The sequence below is a fragment of the Tympanuchus pallidicinctus genome, unplaced genomic scaffold, assembly GCF_026119805.1.
Source record: "Tympanuchus pallidicinctus isolate F22 unplaced genomic scaffold, pur_lepc_1.0 scaffold18, whole genome shotgun sequence".
Lineage (NCBI taxonomy): Eukaryota > Metazoa > Chordata > Aves > Galliformes > Phasianidae > Tympanuchus > Tympanuchus pallidicinctus.
Window position 1 is genome coordinate 5,836,460 of NW_026294699.1, and position 20,042 is coordinate 5,856,501.

General features: G+C 37.9%; 1 protein-coding gene across 5 annotated transcripts in view; it reads right to left on the minus strand.

The window, feature by feature from the left end:
* GRIN2A (glutamate ionotropic receptor NMDA type subunit 2A) overlaps positions 1–20,042 on the minus strand; it is a 161,432-nt gene that overhangs the window by 12,553 nt on the left and 128,837 nt on the right. For all 5 annotated transcript variants that reach the window (XM_052680127.1, XM_052680126.1, XM_052680125.1 and 2 more), the window contains 2 exons: positions 13,186–13,373; positions 1,215–1,453 (listed from right to left, as the gene is read on the minus strand). In XM_052680127.1, the coding sequence (XP_052536087.1) occupies positions 1,215–1,453; positions 13,186–13,373 (427 nt within the window). The remainder of the gene's footprint in view (positions 1–1,214; positions 1,454–13,185; positions 13,374–20,042) is intronic.

The window sequence follows — 20,042 nt, forward strand, 5'->3', positions numbered from 1 at the left end:
TTCCCTAATGCCATCATAAAATATAGCTAACCTTCATTAATGGAAATTCTATTTTTCCAAAGCAGTGATTAAATTACCGCTCTAAAAGAGGCATGCAGTAAGGCTACTAGAAGTTATGGCGCTCTTCAGTTCTTTCTAAGCCTGAAATTGAGTTCATCTGGGACAAATGGCTCAAGTCCATCCTGTATGTAACTCTTACCTGTTTAGTGGCTTTTGTGAGTTTGAACGATATCCTGGATCCTGTGAAATTTTCCTTTTAAATAAGTATTTTTTACCAGAGAAGATTGAGTTTCACACTGAAACCCAAAGTATAAACTTCAAATACAAAACATAAAGATGTAAGCATTTATGCTTTACTAGGCAATCTCCAACAGGCTAGAGCAGAGTATTTGAGTGCAGTTCCAATACAATCAAATTTACTATAAAAGGTAATGTTAGCACATTTTTTTAAGAAATTAGGCTTTTCTTTTTAATCATTTTCTGCTCTCCTCAGCTATATACAAACACCTGCAAAGTCCATTACCTAATGAAGCAATGAAGCACTCACTTAAAAATTTAAATAAGAAATATAGATTTGTCAAAAGGTTTGAGAACAAGCACCTACTGCCTTTATCTTACTGCTCACATTAATTATTGGGATATGTAAATCTGCTTTGGATTTGGTATTATTAAAAATAGTCTTACTGTCTAACCAAACACAAATGATACTTGTGTTCGACTCTTTCTCTTATATGTTAGCTATCAAGAAAAGCCTACTTAAAAACTAGTCTAGTACTTTTATCACTTAAAATGTTTATGAAGTACACAAACCTGAGAGTTAATATCTGTCACTAATTTAGTGCTTATTTTGTTGGTTGTGGGGTTGGTTTTGTGTTTTTTTTTTTTTTGTTCTTTTTTGGGGGGGGTCGAGGAAGGGTGAGTATTCTTGAATATAAGCAGCTCTGCCTTTCCTACATCAAAATCTCCCTTAAATATATTACATTTCTAGCATTTGATTAACAATTATCCTGACATGATAATTAATCTGGTAGAATAATCCATTGGAGATAAGACTTCCCCTGGAGTGCCAGAACATAATAAAGTCATTGATCACTTTGTCAGTATTGTAAACAAGTATTTCAAATGTCCAGGTGGGAATACAAAGAAAAGTGTATTAGGGAGGCAGTGCTCATACTGTCAATTGCCTGAAGGGGTGAAATGCAAAGAATACTAACCCTGCTGATTGAGAACAATAATCCTGGTCTATCAGAGCAGATTCCAGTGAAGCAGAATCTAAGCTTCCAGTAAAATAAGTGCTCCCAGACAAAAGTAATTAAACTGAGCGCCATGGCTGCTGCAAGCATGTAAAAGACTCCTGCCATGTTGTCAATATCCAGCTGGCTGCTCATGACTTCATTCTTCTCATTGTGGCAAATACCAGTCAGCCACAGGGTTTCTAACTCTTCCATTTCACCTAGGGAGAGCAAGGAGTCAAAACTGTTAGAATGCAAAAAATTAATTGTCACAACACTAGAAAGTCTTTGCAAACTGAAAAATACAGCACCTTTTAATGCCTCATTTGTGAAGCCTCATTTCTGAACCTTCTTAAAGACCTTACATTCCACGTGCCTACGTGTGCATATACTTTTCATTCACGCATCCCTTATGTATTTTTGCACACCAGTCTCTTAACTCAGTCAGATGGTCTTGGGTGTTAAAACACAGAAAATCCAATCAAAAAAGATTAAATGACAAATTATGAAAATCAGCATAAGTGATAACAGCAAGGTTCAGCATTGGGCTGCTCTGGATGCCTCACCGGGCCATTGCTACTGCAGTTATCAATCACATTTCCTCTTGTAGCTGGCTGCATTTCACTAATACCTAAACTGATCCAGAGATGATGTCTTCAGTCACTTCCTTATCTACAAGATACTTTTAAAGATCGATTTGAGAAAGAGAAGATGCAATTTGTCAAAACTTTGTGGGTTTTCCACCAAATAGCTTCATGGCAAAGCAATGGCAATCACCAACACTGGATGGAAAATTACACAAAGCACAATATTTACAGGTCACACTGATGTAAAACTGGGAATGTGAAGCAGGAGATTGTAACCCAGCCCGTACATACAGGGAGCGAGGAAATACAAGTGTCACTCTAAAAAAATTCTACCGGGTTTCATAAACTGCCTGCTTTCGTAGAAAACAACATGCTGACATGAATGCTTAAATGCATGCAGTATGTATTTTCCTATTTACATTTCTTTATTTTTGTCTCTCTCAAATGCAGTCCTTCTTCATGCTTTCTGTTTTCCCTGCTTCCAGCCAGAAAGCTGGGTGATGCAGGGTCTGCAAACACTCTCCCTGCCCCATGCTCCCTTCCAGCTTCCCTCTGGCTGAGTCCTGCACACCTTTCTCTGCTCCCCACCTCACCACTCTCCCACTGCAGTCTCCTTTGGCCTTTTGTTGCTGCCTTTTGAGCAGTAGCAGGAAAATAACATCACAGAGCAGTCTTGTTTTCTGGTTCTGGCTATGCAGCATCTTATTGTAATTAAACCATTTACTTTACTTAAAACTAAACAAGCAGATCAACTCCCTGTTAGTCTTAGCATCTGTATTTCCCATAAGAGATTTGGCCTTCGATGAAGGACACTATCATTTAGCAGCAGCTGCCAACTTGGACAGAGATATGCGAGAATCACATTTGTTACTGCAAAGACTGTTTTTTTATATTGTATAGTATGATATTTTTACACACTACTGCTGTTCTACTTACTGTAGCATTGCAAATGCATACATATGTCTTTTTACTCTCTTGGGAATATAGTCAGATGAGTAAATCTATTATTATTTTTAATAATGGCATAAATTTCTGTCTAGATAATAGAGAGGGCCAAAACAGTTCAGGATATGGCTTCAATTTGGGGGATGAATTCACACGCTTCTGATGCCTAATCCTTACCGAGGAATTAGGAAATGCATCTTCTGTATTGTAATCCAGCGAGCATTGTAGTAAAGATCAGGAAAAAATGGCTAAAAGCTGTACTGACTTTTCAGCTACCTTCAAGCCAGACGAAAAGATCAATGATTTGCTGTGCAAGAAAATTTTAAAAGGATAGAGTGCCTGGGCCATAGGAAAGCTGCAGCCCACAGATAATTTGGATATGTGAGTTGGAAGAGGAAAGCAAGATGCAATGGAGAAATGGATTCTCAGGGAATGTGAAGGAAATACTGAAGCAGAAAAGACAAGCACTGGGGCATTTTAGGAAAGGCATTTCACAAATTTGCAAGAGATTATTCAGTTTTGAGTTAATTCTGAGTTTAGTTTTGTGCTTGAAGCATGAATTGAACCTCTACACCTGAAAAAGGCCCTGTGACTTCTCCCAAATTACAGTGCTCAATCTTCAAAACACCTCAGCACATCCCCTAAGAAGAAAGTCAATTTCATGAATACTTAAAAGGCTTCTAATCCAGGAAATAAGCACAATAAATTATTAATTGTAACCATATGGATATTGCACAATCAGTACACAGCTATCTGGGGGTCGTTGTGCACTGCTACGTCTTGGAACGTTTGGATTTGTTTGGTATATATGCACACGTGCTAAACCTCATTGGACTACTTGCCTCGTCCATCTTTCAAGCCCTCCCCAGGGTCTATGAATAAAACTCACAGGCTACGGAACAGAAAAAAATTTGAGTCCAAAGACAGTGATATTTCTGGTTTGGGCGTTAGTAGCTGAAGCTCTGACAATCAGTCCTCGTTATTTCCCACAAGAAAATGCACACCTCCCAGGATTGTCAAACATCAATTTGAGTTGACTGCTGTGCCCTTTTACAAAATTCAGAGAAGACTTTAAACCTCTTTTTCATTAGTTTCCCATGTGTTCCTTCCCTTTGGCTTGTACATCTGAAGTGACTATTGATAATCCACTAACCTTTCCAAAAACATCACTACGGAAACAAACTGGGCTTGTTTGAGTTGAGACAAGTAGCAGCACCCTGGTAAGCTATGAAGAACAAAGCATCCCTAGGTCTCACAGATCCTGCTGTTGTAACAGCCCAGCCCTTTCATTATATCTCATAGTGACAGAAATGTCTGTTAATTAGTAGCTAAAAGTAATGCAGTACAATTTTATAGATCATAAAGTGCTGTGAATCATTGGACTGTCATATTTGTTACATGATATTATCTAGGAATGGACAGATTAGGCTGGCATTCTAGTGTATGAATCATTTCCAGTGTGTGTGTATGTACATACACGTACACATATGTATGTATGACACAGACACACAAAAGTTACTCCTTTAGCTGTAATAACTCTTTGGCCCAGCTGATCTACAAAACTAGGAGAAAAAAAAAAAAAAAGCCTGATCTTTTGGTTGCCCCTCTTGTCCATTTTTTGTTTTATATCCAAGATATTGATAGAATTGTTCCAGATTTCAGTAGCAAAGTAGCATGACACTACTATGTAGATTATAGCATGTTAGCACTATATGATAGAATAGCACAATATGATAATGCTATATAAGACATATATATAACAATGCTATATAACATAGCATTATGGCACAAGATTACAAAATGAATGGTTCCAATATATTTGATAAAATAAAATAAAATAAAATAAAATAAAATAAAATAAAATAAAATAAAATAAAAAACTAGTGTTAGTTTCTGTTTAACATGGTCACAGTACAGCTCATCTGCAAAATTCATAGATAACTGGTGCCTACAGTAAGATATGTATCAATATTTTAATTTACATAGTCATATTTATATAAGGTCTGCTTCATTTACAATTTAAGATTCAGTTTAAGCAACTATTACATTATTATTTTTTTATCTCAGTGGTGCTGAGGGGCTGCATTATTCACTTACAGTGCAGTATGGCCCTCTCAAACAAACTGCAGAATTCTAGCTCTCAGTGGTAGTTTAAGACTATTTACAAAGTTTTTGCAAACAATAAAAAGGTCCCTGTAAATTTCTCTTGGGTTGGTTTCTATGTGGTGTGCTTTGCTTTAGCTCTGTTTACACAGTTGTTTGGCTGTGCTGACTCTGAACTTCCCAGAAGTGCTTTTCTGTCTACATTTAGTGCAACACTTCTAGCTTATCTGACAAGAAAAACATTATCCAGACACAGACAAGATACAGATCAAAGGGTAGAATTACACTTTTCCTCATCACAGCCTTTAGCCTTTTTTGCATGCTCTGAGAAATATCTGACCCTTCTGCTATCCTGAGCTGAAAAACATGCTCCCATTCTGCAGCTCTTATCACTGCCCCTTTCCCTAGACAAGTGTCAGCTCTCAGAGGTGCTCATTGGGGCTGCCAGAATCTCCATTCCTAGCTCAACCTCTTGCAAGGCCCTGCCATCATTTCTTGGTTCTCAGCTTTGTTCATCAAACACCTTCCCAAAACAGAGCCAGCACCTTCCCAAATGATGGTTTGGCGCAATATGCTTAAAGCTGTTTGCCTTATGGAATGTTTCACTGATGCTATTTTCTTTTCTGAGTGTTTCATCCCCCACATCTATACCTGCAACCAGGAAGAAGCACACGTACTGATAATCACATTATTTATCAAAAGCAAACAAACAAACAAAAAGCCCCTGTCATGGTTTTATGATTTTTGGTTTGGCCCCACAAACCCAAGCCTACATAAGCCATCATTCTCCACATTCACTTACAGAAAAGTAGTTTGGGAGTAACTTTTTTTTTTTTTTTTTTTTTTTTAGGGGAAAGAACAGCTTTTCAACATTTGTCTGATGTGTTCCTCCTACTTGGTTAAAAGAAAAAATGCTTCATTATCACTCAATAGCTCCCTAGTTAAAAACCTACCAGAAATAAACAAGCACAAAGCTTTATAATTACATCCAAAAAGAGAACAAAAAATGATGATAACCTTTTTTGCTGCTTACTTAAAAAGAAAGTTACAAAATTAACTTGCTGCTCCACTTCAGTGAAGGAAACAGGACTTCTGAAACCTGAGCATCCTCTCCCCCTTCTTCCTGAGGATCCGAGCATGGAGAAAAGGGACAGAGTGCAGAATCTAACCCTGTATCCTCCTGATGCCAAAACCAATTCTGTTCTTCCATAGTTCAATAAATAGCAGACACCAGAAGTACTGCAGCCCTGGTAGTGCCCCCATCTGTATGCCCACAGACACAGAGCTTTCCCCTCCTCCCCAGAACTGCTGAGCAGCACCAAAAAGCACCACCTCAGCTAGCGCAGCTGTGGAGAGAGCTTCAGCCTGGTAGAATCACCCCAAAATTGTAGCATGGTTTCCTTTCTTTGATTTTCACTCTTGGGAAGCAAGCCAAACCTGGGCTGGATTTCAGTGTGACTTAGGAACACAGCCAGACTAACCACAGACTCAGTGGCAGTCCAAAATATCACACACAAGTCCCAGACACTGCATGCTTTTAGAAGCTGTGCTGCATTCAGCAGCTCCCAGCGGGGAGCAGGCACTAGCAGAAGTTTGGACAGGGTGTTTGATGGAGGGAAATGGAGGAAATAATAACTACAGAGATACGACTTCGGAATTGACTCTACACATGAGAAAAGCCTGTTAAGAAGTTGTTAAATCAAAGTTAGGGGAGGGAAAAATAAGCAGCTATTTACAAACAGTGATGACAATCAAAGCCCTGACTAAGTGGAAAAGAAAACAGGAATGCTCCTTGTGAAAAAACACAATTTGGTTATTTCACTTTGCTACCTTCTCTGCAAAAACCTGTCCATCAGATAAGCAATGTACAATAGTTTTACAGCACTTATAAGTGAAAAATCTACTGTTTTATCCTGATTCTCTTTTTATGCTCAAATCATCGAAATGTTAAAAATTGTGTTTTAATTTTTTATATGCATTGAAGTCTATATAGCTCACTGAGCTATTAATTTTTTCCTCGGGAGTCAGGTGTTCTTTTGCACTGCTTTAACCCCATAGGCTTCTACTCATCCTCCCTGGGATGCTGGAGATAATCACTGATGATTCAAAGGCTGCCTCAGCTACTTGCTTAGCTACTCTGGGGGAATTTTTCATCAAGTCCTTACCTTAATTTTAATCTATTTAATTATTTTACACAAAGAGAGAAGAAATCTATTTCATATCCCGTCTGGATTGCAAAAAAAAGATGGAATTTTGCTTTGTTCCATTGGTGATTTACAGCAGCCCTCTGGTTTCAGCACACCCCAGGCTGCACAAGGTGCAGTGCAGGAGGAGGTCACTGTGGCATAGGTCACAATGCATGTGACAGCATGCAAAGCCACAGGCTGCTACTGATATTCTGATGGGTGCTAACTTGCACATAGTTCTAACCTGAGTTTTTCCTCCTCAGCCCGAGGAGCAAAAATGCAAAGAATAAAGAAAATCAACATATACGAATGGGAGATCTTGAATAAAGGGGTTAAATACACACGTTCAAATTGGGCAAATGTAGGGCATCATGTTCAAAAGTCTGTGGCTATGCTCGCAGAATCATCTGCAGTTCATGCTGGACAAATGAGACAGTTTTCAATTTGGAAACAGACACTCTGGTGTTAGGTCCCACCAGCACCAGAGGAGGAAGGCAGCACTCCATCATCTCCAAACCCCAGTGTAAGAGGCTCTTTGCCCTGAACAGTGGAGTCAGAAGCCAAATGGGTTGATGTGTGTTTGGTTCAATAAGCTCATCAGTTTCAATCTGACCTAGTTATGTGAACCATACAGTGCACTGCATGTAAGATATTATATAAAAGCACTATGACCTCTTGAATTCAGCCTGGAACCCCCAAAACAATCTCTTACCATGGGAATTTTCTGAGTTATTTCCATTTGTAAATGTAGTAAGAGGAACACAGATGACTGATAGTGATAAACTTATGGTGAGCTAATGACTGTGCTCTGCATGCCCCTATTAGTGACAGATGAATTAACAAAACCGTTAAGCACGACTTTCAATATTACAATCCCTCTCACTCCTGTTCAGCTACACAAACAGCCTCCTCTTATACACTCACACTCTCCAGTCACATTTGTTCCACCCACTGCTTAAGGAGGACACTAAATATATAAACAGAAAATCACTGGGATTGTGGGTGTATTCTGCCTAGGCAGCACGCACTGAAAATATGTCCTCACATACGTATTTCCTTCTTGGTTTTTAATGGCCAGCATGAGTCATTCTGCTACACTTCCTTATTGCTGAGATTTGGAAGGCTTATGCTAAAACGTGAAGAAAAGTAGCAAGGCATTTTCCTCTTCCAGATGTAAGGGGGCAAATCTTATTTTCACAGTTGCCTATTGCCACTAAGGTGTGGGAAGCAATTGTCCACCCAGGAAAATGATTCTTAGCACATTAAGCTATTGAAAAAAGCACATAAAGATTAACCAGAATTTAAAGGTATTAGGAAGGGGATAACAGACTCTCTGAAGAAATTCAAACCAAAACCAGTTTTCTTCTTTACATCTTTGTATCTCTAATTGCTCTAAAGGCCACTGCTTTGTGGGTCGGGCTTAATACAGCTATACAATCTGTCCCTCTTTTCCTGGGGATCTCTTCCCAGATCTCTGGTTGAACTGAGCTCATGGCCTGCAGGTAGCAAACAGGTTACAAATCCCTCACATGCACTCGGAGCTCCATCTTGCCAGCTGGCTGATATTCTCCCACTCCTCTCCATACTTGCCCTCTTTACGCAGCATTTTTCTGTCTCCCATTTCCAGCTATTTCTGCATGTACGTGTCTTTTATCCAAACAGCTAAAGGTTCCCTGCTATCTTTCACTCAATCCTATCTGCCCTCTGAAGCCCTTTTACTCTCTTAATCCCAAAGCAACTTTGTCTTTTGCAGTGCAATAGTCTCATTTACTCAAAAACACCAAAGAGAGAAATAAAAGTGATTCTCCTTCAAACCACAAATTCATGACACTACAGAATATTTCAGAAGCAACACCTTGCAAGGCACTCTGCAATATACATTTCGAAGTATAGCTCTGCTTTACATCACACCGTGCAGCCCAAGCTAGAGCAGCTGGCTGAAAGTTTGTAATGTTGAAGGCTGGAGGAACGTGTGTGCCATGCAGCAGTTCAGCAGCTATAGACTTGTTGAATTACTCAGCCTGTGTGTTTGAGCATATATGGAACTTATCAAACTGCAAGCTAACACACTAAAAAAGCAGTTGACAGCTTCTGGGGGTAATGTGCGAGATATTGGGCATGTCAGACTTCCCAGCTGTTCCTTACAGAGGTTTATAAGAGAAATCAAAGCACGTATCATGCAACTCTTCAGTATTCAACATCTCTGTTCTGACACATCGCTGTCGTTGTGGGCGAAAGATCCAAACAAAATGATGGTGCTGTTTCTCAGCAGCTGTATCATTTTGTTGTTTTGGAATTTTTAGGTGCTTCTATTTCTCAGCAGAAGACTGAGAAATAGTCCTCTGTGTGTCAGTACAAACATTTTTATTTCTCAGTTAAAAAAATGAAAGTTTCCTCTTATGGCTATAGCAAGCAAAACTTCAGTAAATAAAAAAGCACAACCAGTACTTTAGAAAATTACCTTGATGATCCACTATTTCAAATGAAATCACAGATTCTAATTGCCAACTGCAATTCTGCTCAGATAATGAGATGTGATTTACAGGTAGTCAGAACTACAAAACTGGAAATTCACTGAGTAGTTTGCTTCACCTGTATCCACTGTACAAGAAAATCCTAACTCAGTATATTAAAAGGGCTCAGTGATCCCAAGTAATTAACATTATTAATAACAAATGCATACTTATCTCAACTTCCAACGAAGTGGGCAATGTATATGAACTTGCACAGACCAAGTGAGCAAACAATTCTGGGGATAGCTGTGTTTGCAGGTATTCTCTGTTCTTCAAGTTTGTGAGCAACTCCTTCCCATGTTCCTTCCCCATCTCTCTTTTTCTCTTGATTAGAATAATAAATGTGGCATCCTGTAGCCTGATTCCTTCCCACTTTACCACTGCAATTGTCATTTGGCAGTATTAATCTGCCCACCCAGCAAAACTGTCTTTAGGATCAGAACTCAACTCACGTAGATACAAATAAGTCACTCAGTCTAAGGTTAAAGCTATTTCTAACACAAATCTATGTTTCTTTGTATTTACCTTAATTTTCACCAGTGGCAACAAAATACAAATGACAGTTCAAAGCTATTAACTTCAGTGCAGAAAAAACACTGTCATGTGGGATGAAAAGTTTACTAAAGGTCAGTAAGACTTGAGTTTGATGTTTTACATCAGTGAGGGAGAGCAAAAAGGTTCCTATCAACCATGCAAAAAAATTTCACCTGAATGCGTATATGAATTGGATACGATAATATCCATTATGGAAGAGGCAAAAAAAAAAAATCAGAAAAAAAATCACAGTGGAAAGACCTACGTAGGACACAGAAGATTCTAAAAAATACATTTCAAGATCTCAGAATGAGGTAAATATAAAAAAGGAATGAAATCATTTTTTAAATCACAGTAAACTTTTAAAGAAATCTTTTAAAGAAATTACATGGTCTTATCCAAATATCTAGCAAGTATCATCCAAAAGGTTCTCTTTCACTCCTTAACGTAGCAATCATATCAATAAATGGCATCTTTTCTATTAGTTAGGATTTTTCGTACATTTAGGAAACTCATTAGATTTACAGTCATTCACTGAAACTATTCTGTAGAGATGAATATTCTGTTACATATACCAAATAATGATTCAATACTGCCAGTCACTTTGTTGTTTTATAGGCATAATAAAATCAGCAGAGACAACACATGCGAAAGAAGTCTTTCTATTTTCATTTTGTATGCTTATTTACTTAACCGACCTCATTCAGACTTCAGTGTGGATTTCCCAGGAGTTTCATCCTAAGATGAAACTTTCCACTCAGACATGTTTGCTTTTAGTCTGGAAAACTTCAAAGAGATTTTTAGTGATACAGCAAAATGACGTTGGCCTGAACTCTGGATTCATCCCTTCTAATTCATCAAAAGAGACTTACATAAGTTCATGGCAAAAAAAGATTATTCATCAAACTACAGAAATTAGACCTTGCTTACAAATATCAGGTCATGAGAGTTCTAGGCAATAATTCTTTACATTTAATTTCCTGGTGTTTTGTTTCAGCTCACAACATACTTTACAAAGCAGTAGAAGAAATTTCAATCTCAACATTATTCTTTGTTTTCACATATATATATAAAATCCTGAAAATTATCATCCAGATCTATGATGCAATAAAGTGAGATGAGGCAGCAAACAATTACAGGACTAAAAGAAACACACCTATTCCTTCCCATCATATACGACCAACTGCTGTCCTCTTATATACTGCCCAAACAATTTTCCAAACGAGATTAGACATTTGTTAAAAGAGAAAGTGATCACGTTAGCATTCATGGGTTGTTCAGAATTCTGTCTAAACGTACTGAAAAGTACCACTTTTGCTTATCTTCTGAAGTAATCTAAACATTGATGAACGTGGGAGCAGTACTTTCATGACAAGCTTTCATTCATGACAGGCTATATGTATCAAATGCTATTCTGTACATTATTTCTGTGGAAGCTCTAATATCAAGTTTTGTAGACAACCCAATTGTTTTATTTTAAGCTACTAAAAATGATTTAGGGAGATAAACATTCATATGCTATGTAAGTTCAAAGGCAAAGCATAAGTACAATTATAAGGTTTTTTCCCTCTTCTTTTCCACCCATTTTGTTTTCTCCCTGATACCAGGAGAGAAAGTGACATGTATAAATGCATTACCTGTGGTATTTTTAGGATTTTTTTTTCTTCTTTTTTTTGTAACAATGGAACAGCTTCAAATAATTTCTATTTTGTTTATTTTCTTTCCCTGGCATTTCATTTCTTTTTGCTGGATGAGGAAGTTATCAAAAATAATGAGAGTAAGCAGGAAGAAAATGCAAGGTGGAAAGAATGATAGTCACAGTGATGCTCTGGCACATCTAGAGGGGTTTGCCCATAACTGAGAAAGACCTCAGATCCTCTTTCAGGCTGTGACAGCTTTTTCCCTTTTAGTTTGGGACAAATATTTTCAATTCTCTGATTCTGTCTTCCTATTACAAAGGATCAGAATTACAGCACCTAACACTTCTTAATACTATTACATAAGTAGAAAAAATATTATATTCACAAAATACTCAGAAATAAGAAAGCAAAAACTTTAGCCAGTTAATTCCTACTGCATAAAAGAATACTTAATTGCTTGAAACCTAGTCAGTGTGGGTGATATATTCATTTCTTAGCAGAAGCAAGCAATGTTTATTCCCTAAGCCTCTCTAAATTCAGCAGATCAATAATGGTGACACTAGTATTTCTCCTTACAAACCAGACCAAATCCATCAGTAATGATGACTACGCCTCTTTCAGAGATTTATTATTACAATAGAAATAAAATCCATGTGCTTGAAGACTAACACACTCACTGTCTCCAGTTTGAAAATTACTGTCTAAAGGATTTTTGTTGTTTTTAATTGAACAGGAGGCCACAAAGCTAAGGTCCTGCACTTGACAATTCAAACTGCTATGACACGTTTTAAGAGTTCTTTTCCTATGAAACCCTCTATTTCACTGTCAAAGAAATGTAAAGTGAACATATGTATCTATGTAAAAGACTCAGAGTCATAACGTAACACGTACCACACTGATCTGAGCGAGGCTTTTAGACAGTTATAGTCTAAGGATTTTAAGACAAGTTAAAGTCAGTCGCAGTTTCAGTCAATGTTTCTCTCTTCTTGCCATAAGGAAGAGCTCAAAGAACTCGCCAATGAGAATAATCATATTAATTCCTCTACCTACAAGACAGGTATAGAAGAGCTAACTTGGCCATGCTGAAAGACAACTTGTCTACAAGGTAAAAAATCCTCAGGAATTTCTCACAGGCAAAAAAGAAAAGAAAATAAGTAAATTTAGAAATGCTTTTTAACATTGAGGCCAACATTATTTTGTGATGCATATGGAAACTCTTTCTGAAAATAGATGCAAGTGTCCTAGGCAGCGAGGTGAATTAAAAAACAGAGTAGAAGAGAATTCCTGTCTAAGAACACGGAGAAATATTTTACTCATTTGTTTACACTGTGTTTTTTTCCATAAAGACTGTAAGAGAAGATCAGTAAAATCCTCAGAGCTATTAAAACTGAATTAACATCGCATATGCAGAAAAAGGAAAGGAAAGAATAAAGATTGGTCCCTACCATCTCCAACAAATTGAAGAAGGGCGAGATCAATTTGTCTCTTCCACGGTGACCCTTTCTGAAGTGCTATTCCATAGCCTGTAGTGGCAAAGATGTATCCACTGCCTATTGTGACAAGTTTGCAGCCTTCATCTCTTCCAGCCTTGTAATTCAGCACTGCTGCATCATAGATGAAAGCATCCAACTTCCTGAAATAAAAGAAAACATTTTACAAACCAAATCATTAGGGACAGCTGTTGTCAGACTTCTTTTGTCCTTGATGTTAGGACCCTGTTGAATATCGTATGGGTTCTTTGATATCATTAATTACATATCCTGCCCTTCTGTATCTAAAATTAACAAAAGGCATCTATTTCAGTAAGGGGAAAGTAGGACACATAGTTTTGCATTTCTATTTTAAGGGATGCGGTTAAAAAATACTGAGATCAGGAGAAAACAAGCTGCAAAATGTCTTGCCCTGTTATCTTTGTATCTTTGCATCCCAACATGGATAATAAAGATACTGAAATGCAAAATGATATCCAAATACAACAGAAATGATGACAGAGAATTTAGAATGAAACTTACAAGAACTATTTTTTTTTTTTTTTATTTAATGAATTGACTGAAATTGTGGCTTAACCAGTTTTCCCTACACACTCTTTATTTTTCTTTCCAAAAATAAATGGTGAGGTGGAAATGAAGTCCTTGCTAAAACAGAGGAAGGTACTGAAGCACATCTGACAGAGCTACTAAATTTACTTTAAAATTATCAGAAATATTTATTTATCATTTGAAGTTCCAAATATACTATTTGTGTACCTGAAACACAGCAGGAATAAAGGAACGTGTGGAAAAATTCAGGTCTTTCATCTTATCTACCTACAGTGTAAGAATGGAACGATCTGATTCTTTAAGATATACAGCTAACATAGCAAAACAGAGGGAAACAGAAAATCGATAAGGAAAGGAAAAGAAAGGTATCTTTCAGGGATCATTTTTAAGAAGCACTACCAAGCAAGACTTAGGTAAAACTGGGCATGGCTGTTTCACAGATGAAGCCAATAAAAGCGTGCATATATGCAGAGGAAGCCATTTTGAAAGGCAGTCACTTGCCAGCAGAAAACTCAATCAAAGGCCTACAGAAAGTCATAAGCAATATTTAACAGAAAAAAAGAAGAAACATAAGTATGTTTTGTATTACTACCCTAGATCCATAACCAAAATATTTAAGATGTGTAACACAAAAAAATCTAGCAGAATACAGAGGCAACAAGAAAAACAAACAGCGTATTTGCTCAAAACCCACCTAAATTTTGCACTAAATAAATTATTACTTCTTTTAAACATCCCTTAAGAGTCAGGGGAGTGGGGAGGACACCGCACACAGCTGGCTGCACAGCTGTGGGAGGAAGGCTCACCACACATCTGCCCTCCTGGCATTGCAGCTCCAGGTACTGCCCACTGTCCTCTGCCTCCAAAGAGCTGCAATACATTGCTATGGTGCACTGCTGAAATGTTCTGAAGGGATGCAAATGACAGAGGCTGGCAGAATGCTGTTTATAAACAGTTGGGACCTGTCTTCACAGAAAGAGAATTGTAAAAATAAATTCACTGTGGCACAAACACATACAAAGGTATCAACTGCAGTTATGTTATATCTATACGCAGTCTGTACCAGTTGTGAATTCTGCGGCTGTTCAGGTTTTGAAGTCACACTTGTCGCTTACCTTCGGCTGTTTTTCATTGATAAAGCTTTTCATTTATATTCCCAGATTAGAGCAAGATGGAGGCATATCAGACTTTGGCTACTGACAGAGAAGAAACACTTCTATACACCACATAATTCAATGTTTGTTCTTAAATATTTAATCAACAGAGCGATGCAGTAGCCTAACTTTTACAGATCAAATAGCAGTACTTTGACACTGGAGAAACAAACATATCTGTCTCCTGTTATATCAGAGAAGAATGAGGTTTCTGGGAGCGATGAAAAAGTGAAGAGCAAAGTTTCTCTCACTTCTTTTTGCACTTTATTTCTCCCCTGCGAGGATATCCACTCACGGTCACCATCCAAGTCATCAAATCAAATTTAGTGAGGTAGTTAATTTGGAGAAACAACAGGTGGCTCATGCCACTAGAAGAAATAGCTGGGCCATCATTTCCTTTGTTTTTCCATTCTTCTCTAAAACTGAGTAGACTTAATACTCAGCACAAGCCCATTAATGTTAAAAATCTGATTGCTCCTTCTTTAAAATGGGTAACAATATGGAGAGAACAATTCTTAAGCATCTGGAAGATCTTGTGTCACAATCTCAGCCTATAAATGAGACACAGCAGCCTAGTGCCAGGGCAACAGAAGTGGGCTGGCTGAAGTGGGGAGGAGGTGCCGGCACAGACCCCTCCCAGCTTCCCCATGCAGCATGGCATCAGTTGCAGTGGGTGCACAGTGAGGAAGGAGGGAGGCTTTGAATGCACAGACAGCTTTACCTTGGGGAACTTTCTCTCTGCTATGTCTAGAAGGTCACAAAAAATACCATTATGTAAACAGATTTAAAAACATGAGGTACTTTTCTGACAGAGGCTGAGGGCTGAAGGCTTCTGCATTGCTGCCCAATGCCTGAGCTGTAAATCAAAAAATTGATCGCCCTGAAAAAGTCTTGCTTTCTACAAATACAAGCTCATATTCAGAATATATTTTCCAGATTTCCACCATAAATCTTATAACCTCTCAAGGCTTAATTATCTCTTCAGCATGTGCTGATTACAGAAGCACTTTTCCTTGCAAAGCACAGCTTCAGAATACGATGTGCCCCTGGAGTGTGGGCAAGGAGTAAGCCACAAATGAAACCCTCAAAGTAAGGGCAAATGGCCTCTTCCATCATGAGAAGGTAGACTTCCTGACACTCTGAGTTTGGATTTTCTTTAAATGTTTCTCAAGAAGAGCTTATGAAAACTGAGGCAGCAAAATCTAGACAAGTCAAAAAATGCGATTCTTTCCCAGTTGTTTGCAGAGGTGGCAGTGAGCCATAAGCTCCAGGATAAGACAGAAAGCCCGAAAGGCTCAGAGCCTTGCACAAACCTCAGTCAGGTAAAGATGAATCAATTAACTTGTAATTTCAGTGCAGCCGCTTCAGGGGGTGAAAAGCTTTGTCACATTGTGTAGGTTTAAATAAACTGCTAAGAATTAAAAGAGAGAACAATAGAAACTAGAATGCAGCAAGAACAAAGATTTATAGCTGCCATGGACTAGCCAAGCATGCCAGGCTTCTTTAATGAACGTGGAGGAACAGGATTACAGTCTTATGACTCATCAGAGCAACTGGCAGGTTGGTAGAGTTCCTCTGAACTACTGCAATAATCCTGAATAAGAGAGAAAATAAACAGTTTGGAATATTTATGTAAGAAAGTCTACAAAGGCAAGCGTCCTTCATTACTCAACAAATACAGAGAAGACTGGGAGGGGGGGGAGAAATTTAGCTCATACAGCATAAGAGAATAGCAGGTGTTAGAAAATTATGAATTGGAATAGTTCTAAAATAACCCAAAACATTACTGAATGCAATAATTTGAAGTGTGAGATCTGTGAAAAAGAAATGCAAACGGTCTTGTACCTATACATTTACAAGTCACCAAGAAGCATAAGAGTTGAAAAATCAGAATAGCTACTGCAAAAGCTCTTTCTCTAGAGTGCTGCTGTGCGCATTCAAAAAATGCCTGTGCAAGAAAAATTCAACTTAGAAGAAAAGGTACAGAAGAATAATTTCCGTAAAGCCGAAAACTGCTTTCCACTGTAAGTCATTTTCCATTTGCACACACTTTCCACCAAATTCATGGGATGGAAATTGAAAAGCAGGATTAGGAAAATGCCTCTTTATTAGTTACGGCTTCTTCCTCAAGAATAAATGTATCATTCATTTGGAAAATGTTATTTGCTTCCTTAGCCAACTACACGATCCTTCAGGGATTTTGTTTTTCTGATGGAAAGAAAATGGAATAATCTAAAATGACAATCTGTTCAGTAGTTCTGCAGACGCAGAGCTGTAATCAAGCGCACCAGAAATCAACCTCTTTCAATTACTTTGTGTCCTACTACGACCTGTGTTGCAGTATTCAGAAAATGAGATGGATGCTTTCATGCAGTCCTGTTTTTTTCTTTATTGTTCTTTACTGTCATTCACGGAAGTCTATGGAACAAATAATACTGTGTTTGCATTGAGAGTCAGTGGAATTGAAGCAAGACTGAAGTCACTTTCCAGCTTTCAAATAATGCAAAAAATAGCGAATCCAAACATACAATATCTTCAGCAAAATTAATTTCCTGCTAAAACAGGAGGCTTCACTTGTCAGATTCAGGTTTGGAATATTCAGGACATTAACTTTAGAATCGATTTTTTTTTAACTCTCATTTCCTTATGTTTTTTAACACCCCAAATATGTTCTTTTCATGGCCACGGAAAATCTGTGTATAGTTACTAACACAGGTTTGACTTACATAAAAACAGAATGCATAGAAGATACGAATCACAGAAATCAGTGTGCGCTGCATTTTGCTGCAGACAGCTGTTTGTGATTTTTTTACATTTTTGATGAAGTGTCTTTGAAACCTAAATGTGCACCTTCTGGTTTATTCTGGTTATTCTGAAAAGTTTGTTACAAAGAGAGTGTGATACCTGCTCACTAAGGCTCCATTCCTGTCCTTTCAAAGGACAATATTTAGAATTATTTTCTTGTTACAAGAATCAGACTTACAAGTCAGTGAATTCTCAAAACAATAGTTTTAACATCATCTGTACTCTCCCCTTTCATCCTCCTCATCCCCAAGAACACTTATTTAAGCTTTGTCTAATAATGATTTTCTATATAGAGCTCTTTTCCAAAGCATTCTGCAAAAAAAAACAAAAAACAAACAACATACCACTTTCTAGCTTTTTGCTTTTAAGAATAAATCACATCATCTGCAAAATAGATTCATTTATAAGCACTTAGCATTTGATTTTAGGAAAAAAAACAAAACAACTCGTAGCAGGATTAAACATGAGCATATATTTTAGAGATCATAAATACCACTGTTGGGAAGGCAGCAAGTGCATTTTGCAACTGCAAAAACAGTGGTTGCAATATGTGATAGATTTACAGATATTTTTTATTTTTAAATCCAGTGAAGGGATAAAAGAAAGCATGTCAAGAATCCAGAGTGAGAGACACAGCCTCATTTGTGCATCTCTAAAACTGTGTCCAGGAGTCTAATGCCCAAAGGTCACCACGTAGTGGCACGGCAATCAGGGAAAGGAATGCTGCTCTGAAGAGGAGGCTTCAATAAAAGTGCTCTAACGTGACATTTTGGCATTATCGGAGCAAGAGAAGCAGATATTTAACCTTTAGCATGAAGAACGGATGATTTCCTCTACCCAGTTTTGACAAAAAAAGCATTTCAGGCTATCTGATGGCACTTCATCACCCGCAGAGACTTTGTCCTACAGCATACATTCGGCAGCTCTGTGCAGATCTTAAATTCACATACGCTGGATGGATTCTGTGACACTTTGACATTACCAATTCAACAGGAGCTAATTTAACAGCCACCTCCCACCACAATGCAGGTTAGCAAAGTTTTATCCACTTAAATGATGAACTCATTAGCAGGGAATGGATCTCACTGTCCTCACTTCAATCTTCACACAGAAAACACAGGCACAAAACCCAGAAGAGCAGCCTCTTGAAGACATTAACACCACGCTGCACAACCTGAGATTGTGAGGGCTGTTCCTCACCTGTCAGGGAATCTCAGGCTGTGAACCTGCCAGCACAACATGCCTGTAGTCACCTGAGCAGGCATTTTGTCCCCACGCTCACAGCAGTTCGTGTTCCCCATCCTCTGCCCACCTGCTTTCCTTGTCCCTGTAGCATTTTCCTCAGTAACAAAATAATGGAAAATGATGCATGCCTGTATGAGTACTTAAAGCAGTGGAATATTGTGCCCATTTCAGGTCACAGTAGCCAAGCAATGAAATGCTTGCAAAGCATCGGTTATAAAAACACAAAATTTGAAAAGTCAAGTAGGGGGAATATATTTTTAGATTAAAGGTTTTGTCCTAGTTACAATAGCATAATGAAGGATGAATTCAGCACATTTCACCAAGCACCTGGTCTCATCCCCAAATCAAGAGAGTATTAAAACTTAGAATAGCTTCCTCTCAAAAGAAGAGGGGTTAGGTGGAATGTAGTTCCTTTCACCTGTTCATTCATTTCCAGGTTCTTTTAAATATTAAAGACATTAGGTAGATAATTGCGTTACCTAAGAAAAATAATAATACAGACACAGAGGGTAATCTTTTTAAAATAAAAAAATAAATCAAAAAAGCATTCAGGTACTGAGTAGTGGAACTAGAAATAAATGACTACAAACCACTTTTCCAGAACAACAAGGCAAGTTGTTCTGGATAAGCTGTTGGGAATCAACATTTATCTTACAGCCATGAAGAAGATCCTGATGATGTGACCCAGCTTTAGAGGACATTATGTTTTCAGATTCTGTTTATAGATAACATGAAAACACTGGGGTATGAGTTTCCACAGACATTTTAGTGAGTGCTTTCTCAGATCCTAATAACCATCTAAATTCCAATGTTATTGCTTCCTCCCCATCCAAACCTGTTACAACCAACCTCAACCCCTGGAGTCCTCTGGAGCAGCACATTAAGTCTGTTGCAGTATGCATAAGTCCTACCAGACTACTATATATTTTGACTTTTCAACAACTGACCTTTCCTTTTTTTCCTCCAACTCAACCACTTCTAGTAATTTTTCCAAAATTATCTAAAAGAATTGCTATATCTGTAGTAATTTTAAAAGTCAAAGAAAAGTGTGAAGAGTCT